Raw genomic sequence first — 13,996 nt, 5'->3', positions numbered from 1 at the left:
TACTCACTATCTCCTCCTTTAAATAATTAAACTAATCAACCATTCTCTTTACCAAGAATTTTTTTTAGTATACACTTAGCGCCACTTTTCCAAGACTTAAAACTGACGCTAGTGAGGGGCTCTTGATGTAGGGAATTGGATGTGTGTTCCAGTTCCCTGAATTGACCCTGAATACCTTCCATTCCCCCCCCCCACATACACATGTGCTGTATAATCCTACGGGTTTAGCGCTCCCCCATGATTATAATAATTAAGTCTCCACATTTCGTCCAGTTTTTCACTCTGGGCGTCTTAAGTGCTAGCAACCTTTCATTATAGTTAATATTGATCTCTTGCAGCTATTTTCTAGCTCTGCAACGTTTCTAACATATAGTTTTATATTTTATCGGGGCACCACACAATCTCTATATTTTTCAGTTTTGGCTTGTATGTTGCAAAGAGATTTTTCCCGCATTTCTCCATCCACATACTTGAAAAATATTTTAATAATTCGAAATATTTCGTTGATATATTTCGTGACATTTTTTCGTTAATAATAACACCGAATTCGTTGTGTTAAGCTTTAAATATTTTTCGACACAGTTTGTATTCTTCCTGTGCCTTTATTTCCCTTTATCTCATTTTATTACTTCATATTTATCTACATTTATTTCTATCATCCATCACAATATTTGCTTAATTTATTCAAACCATCATGTAAAGATTGATATATATATATATATATATATATATATATATATATATTATATATATATATATATATATATATATATATATATATATATATATATATATATATATATATATATATATATATATATTAACTGAAAATTTAAATTTGTCAGAAAATGGAACTAATTTTTGTGGCACCCCGCTTGTCACATCTCCCCACGATTGCATTTTTCCTCTTATTAACATTTCGCATTTTCCTCTCAGTGTCATTTATTGTAATCTGCTTTTCCTTCCTCGTATATTTTGCAATTTCCTAGTGAACTGATTCTGTGACTGTCATTATAATCTGACAGATTTATTATGCATGAATTTCCAGTCAGAAAACCGAACTGTTTACCAGTTTGTGTTTTTTGTTTTCTGAATTTTCTGTATGTTTTCTAATGACTTTTTGCAATATATTTACAACACATGTTGTATTGAAATCTTTACCGCTTCAATTTAATTTTTCAAAGCTACGTTTTTCTTTACTAAATTTGTTTTATAAATTCTTCCAATTTAGTACCACCATCCATCAACTAGTTTTTCCTGTCGGTACAAAATCATAACTATGTTTTAATTTGGTATTTTCAGCCTTAATATAAACAATTAGCTATACTGATATTTTTCACTATTGTAAATTATATATACTTGGTTCTAACTGCCAATAAGTTTCTTAGTAATCTTTACCTTCCATATTATGGGATATCACTCACTTAGACTACATATCGCTCTGCTCCTTCACTATAAATAGGTAGACATGTATACCTTGTACACGTACTCGTAGAAATAATGATTATTATTATTATTATTAATTATTATTATTATTATTATTATTATACTATGATGGCTGATGTTCACTTGCTTGTGTGTGTGTGTGTGTGGTGGAATTATCTATACCTGTTTCAGAAGCGGAGCCGAACTTGTGGTGTAATTACGTCTGGTTTGCGTGTGTAGGTTAAGAGGTTTAGGCCAACCTCGTCACTTTCGACTGACTTATAACTGTGTCATAGCTAATGTTGAACTCCTTTACATAGTCCTCTCTCACCGTGTTGTTGTTAACTCATACCATTACTTTACTGCGCATATGATGAAGAAATGTTTAACGTTACTCTGGCTCATTCAGGTGCGGAATGTACAAACGTAATCTCTTGTTAGTGTTATATACCCACTGAGGAGCCTCTTGTCTATCCTGTGTACGTCTTTGAGTTATCCTTGTCTATCTCGTGTATGTCTGAGTTCTTGTTTATCTTGTGTATGTCCCGGAGTTCTTGTTTATCTTGTGTAGGTCCCAGAGTTGTTGTTTATCTTGTGTAAGTCCCAGAGTTGTTATTTATCTTGTGTAGGTCCCAGAGTTGTTGTTTATCTTGTGTAGGTCCCAGGGTGTTGTTTATCTTGTGTGCGTCGCAGAGTTCTTGTTTATACCTTATATGCCCCAGATTTCTTGTTTATATTATCCCAGAGTTTTTGTTTATATTGTGTATATCCAAGAGTATGTATGTCGTGACGTAATACCATGTTCTTCGCTCTTCCAGTGACAGCAAATTAAGCTCTCCCATTCCTTGTAAACAGAACATTCCGCTCAGCGCAGGCATAAGTTTCGCTTCACTGCTACGACCTTTCTCGAGTTTCACTTAATTACAGTGAACGAGTGTTCCATAAAGGCACTGCTCTCTCTAGAATGGGTCATACATATTAGGTAGAGTGTTTTGAAGGAGTTATTCTTAGGGTTTTTGAATACCAATTTCGTTTGGTTGGATACTATTTGGTTTCTATGGGAACCGGAGGATAGGCTTGGATATGTGTTTCCTTTGGCAGTTCGTTGAATATTTAGCCTCATTTTCCTTGCCTTCCAGTTTCATAACAAAGCTTTGCTTGGTTCAAATGTTAGTAAGTGTGTGTGTGTGTGTGCGTGTGTTATATAAAGGGAATATGTATATATAAGAGTCATTTAACACGCATGTATGTGTCCACAAAATATGTATATGTATGTGTACTGACAAAAGGAATATTTATGTATATCAGAGCCATTGGACACGCATGTGTGTGTGAGTGTGTGTGTGTGTGTGTGTGTGTGTGTGTGTGTGTGTGTGTGTGTGTGTGTGTGTCCACAACAATATATATGTTAGTATATACAACATGTCATGCGTGTTGGGATCAAACAGCTGAAGCAGCTCCACTTTGTAACCTCTACTTTCTCTCTCTAACAAAACACATTGAATTTTACTCAAGGGAATCTGCCATTACTTGCAAAAAATGGACTTTCGAATAGTTTCTTTTTTTATCAACCACAAATCTACTTAAAAACACTTGTTTTTCTTATGCACTGCATGAGACACTCTGGATATACATATCAACATGCTAGGAACTTCTGTTTGTTTTGTGTGACACCTACGAACCTTAAGCTTGAGTCCCCTGATTGATCCAAGTCCCCTTTTTCCCCTAGGAAAGAGGAGAAGAAACGAGGATGCCGACCTTCCCTTCTCGCAGGAAGGAGAGATCAGGGAAGCCAGTTGTCCTTCTCATTTTAAAATAAGTGTGGATATATTCCTTCCCCTTCCTCTCCTTCGAAGGAAAAGAAGAAAGGCCAAGCATCCTCTTCCTTCAGAAGGAAAGGATAAATAAATCTCCCCTCTCCCTCAAAGGAAAAGAGAAAAGGCCAACCATCCTCTTCCATCAGAAGGATAGGATGGATAAACATCTCCCCTCTCCCTCAGACAGTAGGAAAGGGGGGCAATCCATCCTACTTTCCACCAGAGGATTGTGGGTGGAAAGTGCCCCCTTGAAGAATTATTTTCTCATTTTTAAAGGGACTGGAGCAAGGTTCTGGGGTGGGGTTCGGGGGACTGGACTGGACTGGGGTGCCACATCTACTGGACCAGTGCCGTTTACCTGAAGTTTTGGATATGAGTTACAGCATTCACTGTATTTTTGACTGAGAAGTAAATTACGCCATCAACTGCCACGGTTACTGAGTCTCGCGTGAGGATCTGACGAGAAGAACGGGAGGGGAAGATTAGCGTGAGGGAGAGCTGGGGGGGATGGAGGGAGGGGAATATTAGCTGAGGGAGAGCTGGGGGGATGGAGGAAGGGGAAGCTTAGCGTGCGGGAGAGCTGGGGGGATGGAGGGAGGGGAAGATTAGCGTGAGGGAGAGCAGGGGGGATGGAGGGAGGGGAAGATTAGCGTGAGGGAGAACTGGGGGATGGAGGGAGGGGAAGATTAGCGTGAGGGAGAGAAGGGGGGATGGAGAGAGGGGAAGATTAGCGTGAGGGAGAACTGGGGGGATGGAGGAAGGGGAAAATTAGCGTGAGGGAGAGCTGGGGGGATGGAGGAAGTGGAAGATTAGCGTGAGGGAGAACTGGGGGGATGGAGGGAGGGGAAGATTAGCGTGAGGGAGAGCAGGGGGGATGGAGGGAGGGGAAGATTAGCGTGAGGGAGAGCTGGCGGGATGGAGGGAGGGGAAGATTAGCGAGAGGGAGAGCTGTGGGATGGAGGGAGGGGAAGATTAGCGTGAGGGAGAGCAGGGGGGATGGAGGGAGGGGAAGATTAGCGTGAGGGAGAGCTGGGGGATGGAAAGAGGAGAAGATTAGTGTGAGGGAGAGCTGTGGGATGGAGGGAGGGGAAGATTAGCGTGCGGGAGAGCTGGGGGACGGAGGGAGGGGAAGATTAGCGTAAGGGAGAGCAGGGGGGATGGAGGGAGGGGAAGATTAGCGTGAGGGAGAGCTGGAGGGATGGAGGGAGGGGAAGATTAGCGTGAGGGAGAGCTGGGAGGTTGGAGGAAGGGGAAGATTAGCGTGAGGGAGAGCTGGGGGATGGAGGGAGAAGATTAGCGTGAGAGAGAGCTGGGGGGATGAATGGAGGGGAAGCTTAGCGTGAGGGAGAGCAGGGGGGATGGAGGGAGGGGAAGCTTAGCGTGAGGGAGAGCTGGGGGGATGGAGGGAGGGGAAGATTAGCGTGAGGGAGGGAGGGAGAAAGAGAGAGAGAGAGAGAGAGAGAGAGGAAGGCAGGCAGAAAAAAAGGAAGCAAGGAATGCAGGAATGAAGCAAGTCAGCAATAAAGGAAGGAAGAAAGGCAAGGAAGAGTGAAATAGATCTCAATCAAGGAAAAATAGTGCAGGAGCAGGTGAAATTTAACAGTGAAGATGCCGAGTGAAGGAGGGAGGGAGAGGGAGAGGGAGGGACTGAGAGAGGGAAGGAGGGAGAGGGAGGGAGGGAGAGAGGGGGGAGGGACTGAGGGAGGGAGAGAGGGGGAGGGACTGAGGGAGGGAGAGAGAGGGGAAGGGAGAGAGAGAGGGGGAGGGACTGAGGGAGGGAGAGAGGGGAAGGGAGGGAGAGAGGGGGAGGGAGGGACTGAGGGAGGGAGAGAGGAGGAGGTAGGGACTGAGGGAGGGAGGGAGAGGGAGAGAGGGGGAGAGAGGGAGAGAGGGGGTAGGGAAAGAGAGAGGGGGAGGGAGGGAGAGGGAGGGACTGAGGGAGGGAGAGAGGGGGAGGGACTGAGGGAGGAAGAGAGGGGAAGGGAGGGGGGGAGAGAGGGACTGAGGGAGGGAGGGGGAGGGTGGGACTGAGGGAGGGAGAGAGGGGGAGGGAGAGACTAAGGGAGCGAGAGAGGGGGGGGAGGGAGGGAGAGAGAGGGTGGGAGGGAGGGAGAGTGCGGGAGGGAGGGAGAGAGCGGGAGGGAGGGAGAGAGCGGGAGGGAGGGGGAGGGAGGGAGAGAGGGTGAGGGAGGGAGAGAGGGGGAGGGAGGGAGAGTGGGGGAGGGAGGGAGAGTGGGGGAGGGAGGGAGAGTGGGGGAGGGGGAGAGAGGGGGAGGGAGAGTGGGGGAGGGAGAGAGGGGGAGGGCGGGAGAGTGGGGGAGGGAGGGAGAGGGGGGGAGGGAGGGAGAGTGGGGGAGGGAGGGAGAGAGGGGGAGGGAGGGAGAGTGGGGGAGGGAGGGAGAGTGGGGGAGGGAGGGAGAGTGGGGGAGGGAGGGAGAGAGGGGGAGGGAGGGAGAGAGAGGAGAATAAAACAGTGAGGAAGTTGATAAAAACACAAGAAACAGCGAAAGACTGTAGAAAAAACAACGTTTCGCTCAGTTAAAGCCTTATTAAATCTTGAGAGAAATGTCTCCCTTAAGAAGAGCGTTATCAGGTCCCTGAATGAAACATTTCGCTCATTTAGAGCATAATCATGACTACATTAATCTCTAATTGAGCGAAAAATCGCCTTTATTTTCTTTAATCAAGGGGAAGCGATAAACCCGTAGGGATCACATAACTCCTGGGGAATGGGAGGCATACAAGTTCGATCCAAGGAAGCTGAGGATAAATCCAGTTCCTTGGATCAAAAGCCACTTGAAAGGGGAAATTATCGTTTTAAGAGTCTTGCGTTTTTTCATGTGTTTGTTTTATCTACTTGTATAATCTACCTGTATCTACCTGTCCAGGAAGTAGGAAGAACCTACCTTTACCTGTCCAGGAAGTAGGAAGAATCTACCTTTACCTGTCCAGGTGTGAGGTAGAATCTACCTATCCAGGAGTGAGGTAGAATTTACCTATCCAGGAGTGAGGTAGAATCTACCTACCTGTCCAGGAGTGAGGAAGAATCTACCTACCTGTCCAGGAGTGAGGTAGAATCTACCTACCTGTCCAGGAGTGAGGAAGAATCTACCTACCTGTCCAGGAGTGAGGAAGAATCTACCTACCTGTCCAGGAGTGAGGAAGAATCTACCTACCTGCCCAGGATTGAGGAAGAATCTACCTACCTGTCCAGGAGTGAGGAAGAATCTACCTACCTGTCCAGGAGTGAGGAAGAATCTACCTACCTGTCCAGGAGTGAGGAAGAATCTACCTACCTGTCCAGGAGTGAGGAAGAATCTACCTACCTGTCCAGGAGTGAGGAAGAATCTACCTACCTGCCCAGGATTGACGAAGAATCTACCTACCTGTCCAGGAGTGAGGAAGAATCTACCTACCTGTCCAGGAATGAGGTAGAATCTACCTTTATCTGTCCAGGAAGTAGGAAGAATCTACCTACCTATCCAGGAGTGAGGAAGAATCTACCTACCTGTCCAGGAGTGAGGAAGAACCTACCTACCTGTCGAGGAATGAGGAAGAATCTATCTACCTGTCAAGGAGTGAGGAAGAATCTACCTACCTGTCCAGGAGTGAGGAAGAATCTACCTTTACCTGTCTAGGAGTGAGGAAGAATCTACCTTTACCTGTCTAGGAGTGAGGAAGAATCTACCTACCTGTCCAGGAGTGAGGAAGAATCTACCTACCTGTCCAGGAGTGAGGAAGAATCTACCTACCTGTCCAGGAGTGAGGAAGAATCTGCCTACCTGTCCAGGAGTGAGGTTGAATCTACCTACCTGTCCAGGAGTGAGGAAGAATCTACCTACCTGTCAAGGAGTGAGGAAGAATCTACCTACCTGCCCAGGATTGAGGAAGAATCTACCTACCTGTCCAGGAATGAGGTAGAATCTACCTACCTGTCCAGGAGTGAGGAAGAATCTACCTACCTGTCCAGGAGTGAGGAAGAATCTACCTACCTGTCCAGGAGTGAGGAAGAATCTACCTACCTGTCCAGGAGTGAGGAAGAATCTACCTACCTGTCCAGGAGTGAGGAAGAATCTACCTACCTGTCCAGGAGTGAGGAAGAATCTACCTACCTGTCCAGGAGTGAGGAAGAATCTACCTACCTGTCCAGGAGTGAGGAAGAATCTACCTACCTGCCCAGGATTGAGGAAGAATCTACCTACCTGTCCAGGAGTGAGGAAGAATCTAACTGTCCAGGAGTGAGGAAGAGTCTACCTGTCCAGGAATGAGGTAGAATCTACCTACCTGTCCAGGAGTGAGGAAGAATCTACCTACCTGTCCAGGAGTGAGGAAGAATCTACCTACCTGTCCAGGAGTGAGGAAGAATCTACCTACCTGTCCAGGAGTGAGGAAGAATCTACCTACCTGTCCAGGAGTGAGGAAGAATCTACCTACCTGTCCAGGAGTGAGGAAGAATCTACCTACCTGTCCAGGAGTGAGGAAGAATCTACCTACCTGTCCAGGAGTGAGGAAGAATCTACCTACCTGTCCAGGAGTGAGGAATCTACCTACCTGTCCAGGAGTGAGGAAGAATCTACCTACCTGTCCAGGAGTGAGGAAGAATCTACCTACCTGTCCAGGAGTGAGGAAGAATCTACCTACCTGTCCAGGAGTGAGGAAGAATCTACCTACCTGTCCAGGAGTGAGGAAGAATCTACCTACCTGTCCAGGAGTGAGGAAGAATCTACCTACCTGTCCAGGAGTGAGGAAGAATCTACCTACCTGTCCAGGAGTGAGGAAGAATCTACCTACCTGTCCAGGAGTGAGGAAGAATCTACCTACCTGTCCAGGAGTGAGGAAGAATCTATCTACCTGTCAAGGAGTGAGGAAGAATCTACCTACCTGTCCAGGAGTGAGGAAGAATCTATCTACCTGTCCAGGAGTGAGGAATTAGGTAGTGGCTACCACTTCTAACTACCTGTCCAGGAGTGAGGAATTAGGTAGTGGCTACCACTTCTAACTACCTGTCCAGGAGTGAGGAATTAGGTAGTGGCTACCACTTCTAACTACCTGTCCAGAAAGGAAAAAAATTGGGAAAATACATCTACCTACCTGTCCAGGAAGTTGAAAGTAGGGAGAATCTACCTTGTAGACAGGGAGGAAAGTGAACCCTTTGAAGGGAGAGATTTAAAAAAGGATTGATTTGTAAATTGAGATTGACGATAGATAGGAAAATAATCCACAGGAAGATTCAAAATTACATTTGCGAGGGAGGGAGGAAGGTAGAGATGGAGGGAAGGAGGGAGGAAGGTAGAGATGGAGGGAGGAAGGTAGAGATGAAGGGAAGGAGGGAGGAAGGTAGAGATGGAGGGAAGTAGGGAGGAAGGTAGAGACGAAGGGAATGTGGGAGGAAGGTAGAGACGAAGGGAATGTGGGAGGAAGGTAGAGACGAAGGGAATGTGGGAGGAAGGTAGAGATGAAGGGAGGGAAGGGGGGAGGAAAGTAGATATGAAGGAAGGGAGAGAAACAGGAAGGGGGGAGCTTAAATTAGTGCAAGATATTATCCTCTTTTGTGGATTAAGTAAGGGAGATTACACAGGGGGAAGGTTAGGAAGGTAGAGATTACATGTAATTAGAAGGGGGATTAACTAGAGGGAAAGGGTGTGCACAAACAGGTGAAAGGGGAAGTCAGGGTGAAGGGAAAGATGGGTGAAGGGAAAGATGGGTGAAGGGAAAGAAGGGTGAAGGGAAAGATGGGTGAAGGGAAAGAAGGGTGAAGGGAAAGATGGGTGAAGGGAAAGATGGGTGAAGGGAAAGATGGGTGAAGGGAAAGATGGGTGAAGGGAAAGATGGGTGAAGGGAAAGATGGGTGAAGGGAAAGATGGGTAAAGGGAAAGATGGGTGAAGGGAAAGAAGGGTGAAGGGAAAGATGGGTGAAGGGAAAGATGGGTGAAGGGAAAGATGGGTGAAGGGAAAGATGGGTGAAGGGAAAGATGGGTGAAGGGAAAGATGGGTGAAGGGAAAGAAGGGTGAAGGGAAAGATGGGTGAAGGGAAAGATGGGTGAAGGGAAAGATGGGTGAAGGGAAAGATGGGTGAAGGGAAAGAAGGGTGAAGGGAAAGATGGGTGAAGGGAAAGATGGGTGAAGGGAAAGATGGGTGAAGGGAAAGATGGGTGAAGGGAAAGATGGGTGAAGGGAAAGATGGGTGAAGGGAAAGATGGGTGAAGGGAAAGATGGGTGAAGGGAAAGATGGGTGAAGGGAAAGATGGGTGAAGGGAAAGATGGGTGAAGAGAAGGTTGGGTGAAGGGAAAGATTAGTAAAGAAAAAAAAATTAAAACGAGATAAAAATTAAGGAAGAGAGAACTGAAGGATGAAAGAGACAGAGAGAAAAGGAATGTAAAACCAGAAGAAGAAAATATGATAATGAAAGAAGAGTAAAATGAACGAGAGGAATGAAAAAAAAAGTGAAAGGAATTATGAGAACGACAAAAGAATGAAGGAAGTGAATCTATAAAAGAAAGCAGGAAAAGGAATAGAAAATATAAATATAGACGTTCAATATTTTTTATTCTTAAGAGGATCATTATTTTTGCATTTAGTATAAACGAGAAAATCAAACGAGAAAATGGAAGAGTGAAGGAGGAAGAGGAGCAGGGAAGTGAACTGGTAATGAGAAGAATAAGAGAGAGGAGATGGGATGGGTGAAGGAAGTACGGTGTAATATGAGAGGAAGAGAAGAATAGTAGTTATGAGACAGATACCAAGGGAAGGGATCAGGGTATGGTGGGCAGGGTTCAGGGAATGGTGGGCAGGGGTCGGGGTATGGTGGGCAGGGTTCAGGGAATAGTGGGCCGGGGTCAGGGAATGATGCACAGGGGTCGGGGTATGGTGGGCAGGGGTCAGGAAATGATGGACAACAGTATGGAAATGGTGGGCAGGGGTCGGGGCATGGTGGGCATGGAGACAATGGAGTACAGGGTACAAAGAGAGGGTAGGTCAGAAAATCTAGTGAAATGTATATCTGACTAAAGATGTCTTTGATAAACAGAGAGTTAAGTATCACTGTTATTCTTGTTCATGTTAGACAGACAGACAGACAGACAGACAGATTCAGACGAAAGGCAAACCTAATTATACTACTTAAATAAAAAAAAGAGAGGGCAGTAATTTTGTTCATGACCAAAATACAAAAAAATATGCATATTAATGGTGTTAAATATCGTTGTAATTTGCAGATGAAAAAAGAAATACCATAGCAGCCTTGCGGACGAAAAATAAAAGAGAGATTTGTTACACTTCAACTGTGTTGGTCAGCATTCAGAAACAAGAAAAAAATTCCAGTTTCTCCACCCTGTCAAATCAGTCCATTTTTTATTCACCGACTATTAAGTTCCTCTAAAGGTACCCAGGAAAGTAAGAAAGTAACATAGACATATATATATATATATATATATATATATATATATATATATATATATATATATATATATATATATATATATATATATATATATATACATATATATATATATATATAAATTTATACGGAATTCGTGCAAAAAATAAATAAAAATTAATCAGCCGGCAAACTTTTGCGGTCAGCCGACCCACGATACCGTAATTCTATTTTACAATTTGCACAATCAAGAGTCTGCATGCGATAGAATACTGGCAAAAAGATATATCCTTGAATACGCTGGTTACATTCACCTACATCCAAATTCTGAAATGTATATTATTTTCTGATGTATATATATATATATATATATATATATATATATATATATATATATATATATATATATAATTTATATATATTGTAAAGTTGAGGGTCTAAGAAGGTGAGTGTGAGGCAGGCAGTGTTGTGGTAGGTGTTGTCACCTTACTGTGTCTCGTCTCCTCATTCAGAATTCAGGTGTAAGGTTCTATTTAGCGAATCAGCTCAAATGTAGATAAAACTATATATATATATATATATATATATATATATATATATATATATATACATATGTACATATCTATATACATATATATAAATACATATATACATATATATATATATACATATATATATAAATATATATATATATATATAAATATATATATATATATATATATATATATATAATGTATATATATATATTTATTTATATATATATAAATATATATATATATATATATATATATATATATATAAAATATATATATATATATATATATATATATATATATATATATAAATATATATATATATATATATATATATATATATATATATATATATATATATATATATATAAATATATATATATATATATATATATATATATATATATATATATATATATATATATATATATATATATATATATATATATATATATATATATATATATATATATATATATATATATTCTATCATTCACAAAGACAAAAATACCGTGCATTTTTTTGCTATCGTTTAAATAAAATTATATGCAGGCTCGCTTGGGAAAAAACGTTGGAAGGTATATAAACTGATCTGACTTCCCTTTCTCTCTCTCTCTCTCGCTCTTTCTCTCTCTCCCTCTTTACTACCTGTAATCAGCGACGGCGATAACGGTTCTGAGAGCATCCTTGACAGAGAAGTATATCACCCCGTCCACAGCAACGGTGACCGAGTCATGTGTCAGCACCTGCAGACGATACTGTTCTTGGACACTCTCGTCATAGTCTGGCGTAGTGTTTGGTACTCTCATTTATACTTGCTTTTTGTATCGGCTACATATATGTATATATTTATATAGGTATATATAATTTGGTAACGCACGCCACAGACAGCAATCGTTTATTTTTTACGTTTATGCACGGTATTCTTCTTGCATTATGATTATAGGCTGGGTTTAAAATAACATTACGGGGCGAATAGAGTCTTTGATTTCTCATAATGCATAAATCAAAAGAGTTCTATTTGATCACAGTGGTATGAAGATTAGATTGTGTCGCTCCATGCAATGGTTTAGTATCAGCTGCTCTGGGCTGACATTTCATTCATCTGCTTTGGGCTGACGAGTTTCACTCTTATTAAGATGCATTTTGCAACATTTTATTTTTTGTTTTTGTAGCGAAATTATAAATTATTTTAGCAAGTTTTGAAGACCAGTTATGATTTTTCTCTAAGATTACGACACTAATAATTTAAATTGATGATAATGGTGTAAATATTTGGAGACAGAGGTTCCTAGCTGCTAGGTAGAGTGCACGCTCTCAGAGGTTCCTAGCTGTTAGGTTGAGAGTAGAGAAGGCAAAGTTGCTGGGACTATCATATGACGGCAGTTACTTCGTCTCTCTTGTTATGGTACGTATGCTACGAGCTTTGAAATCATTGTATGTCTTTGCAACAGTAATTGAGACAAAATGGCCATTCATTGTCATATGTAATATACCTGGCTACCTGAAGGCCAAAAAATTGTAATCCCACCTCTGACAACAGTATTATCCTGAGCTTTTCTATACCCTTCAAGGAAGGTGTTTAGAAAACGGTGAATTGCTTTTGATCCAAAGAATGGGAACTGCCCTCTCAATGCCTCACGAAATCGTAATAACACGATTGCAAACAAAGCATACCACGGGTGGGGATAGAACCCGCGATCAGAGAGTCTCAAAACTCCAGACCGTCGCCGGTTCTATCCCCGCCCGTGGTATGGTTTGCCCTCTCAATCTTTAGATTGAATGTGACTGCCTCCCATATCCCAGAGCTGTATGACCGCTACGGGTCATGCAGCGCCCGCATCATACAATGATACTCTAAAAATACCTGCCGAAAGGACAAAAATAATATCCGGCTGCATTTTACAAGACCTTACATCCAGTCGTTACTGGTCTTCCTAAATATAAATATGCCAGTGCCCTGACTGATGGAGTTATTTTACAGTCTTGGATGCTGCGGAGTGTAAGTCTGAGTTGTAAGCATTGGAAATATCTCCCTTAAATTTAATATTTTTTTTCAACGCGTGGGCCGTCTCACCGGAGGAGGGTGATTTTTAATAATCTTTATGTAAAATAGGAAGTGCTGTAAATCGAAGAAACGTGGGCAGAATAAGCTTTCATAAAAATGTCTTTGTTCATCACCAGAAGTATTGGTTTCTAATAAATGCTTAAACCGAGCGTAATTTTTAAATAAAAGTTTGTGTAGCTGAATGTGATGGTTACAATAGGACTGCCGCACTCTGGTTTATATAGCCACCTTTCCTTACTATGTAACACAAGTGGAGCGCTAGTTCTTGTCTCTTCAAAACCAGCGTCTTATTTAGGTAAAGTCTGCAAACTTTACAAGAATAAGACAGGTCGTTACTTTTAGATTACACCTGGCAGAGCCTCGGGGGAGAGTACTGGACACGCATGCAAGATGCCATGGGTTCGATTCCCATTCAGTTTTAAGTGATTTATCCGTGTATGTGTCGTGCCGAATAGGTAAAACTTGCAATTTTGGCTTAAATAGCAGCGCTCTTCTTTCCGAATAAGGCAAGCGAAAATTTGTGTATGAAATAATTTCGCAAAAATCATTCTGAACCTAACCTAAAAAATATATTTAATTGTTTATTATTAAAATATTGCAGCCTTATCTAAAATATATTTACTTGGATTAGGTTAAGTTAAATTACGCTTGTTATAATAAGGTTAGGTAAGTTTTCTAAGGTTATTTCGGTACAAAATTTTTACATTAACATAAATGAAAAAAATATTTTGAAACGCATAGGAGAAAATTTTAGAAAGGACTTAATTTTAAAAGAGT

At 42.1% G+C, this 13,996-nt stretch overlaps 1 protein-coding gene across 11 annotated transcripts in view; it reads right to left on the bottom strand.

Moving 5' to 3' along the window:
* Positions 1-13,996, bottom strand: part of LOC128703633 (band 7 protein AGAP004871) — a 478,066-nt gene that overhangs the window by 54,774 nt on the left and 409,296 nt on the right. Inside the window, exon 4 of one of the 11 annotated variants that reach the window (XM_070101314.1) lies at positions 11,800-11,897. The exons of 9 other annotated variants lie outside the window; for them this stretch is intronic. In XM_070101314.1, the coding sequence (XP_069957415.1) occupies positions 11,800-11,897 (98 nt within the window). Of the gene's footprint in view, positions 1-3,600; positions 3,699-11,799; positions 11,898-13,996 lie in introns of all 11 variants that reach the window. One more of the 11 variants, XM_070101312.1, reaches the window with a different exon arrangement.

Source organism: Cherax quadricarinatus, chromosome 76 (genome assembly GCF_038502225.1).
Source record: "Cherax quadricarinatus isolate ZL_2023a chromosome 76, ASM3850222v1, whole genome shotgun sequence".
NCBI lineage: Eukaryota > Metazoa > Arthropoda > Malacostraca > Decapoda > Parastacidae > Cherax > Cherax quadricarinatus.
Note: the sequence above shows the minus strand (reverse complement) of the source record. Positions and strands in the feature narration are given on the sequence as shown.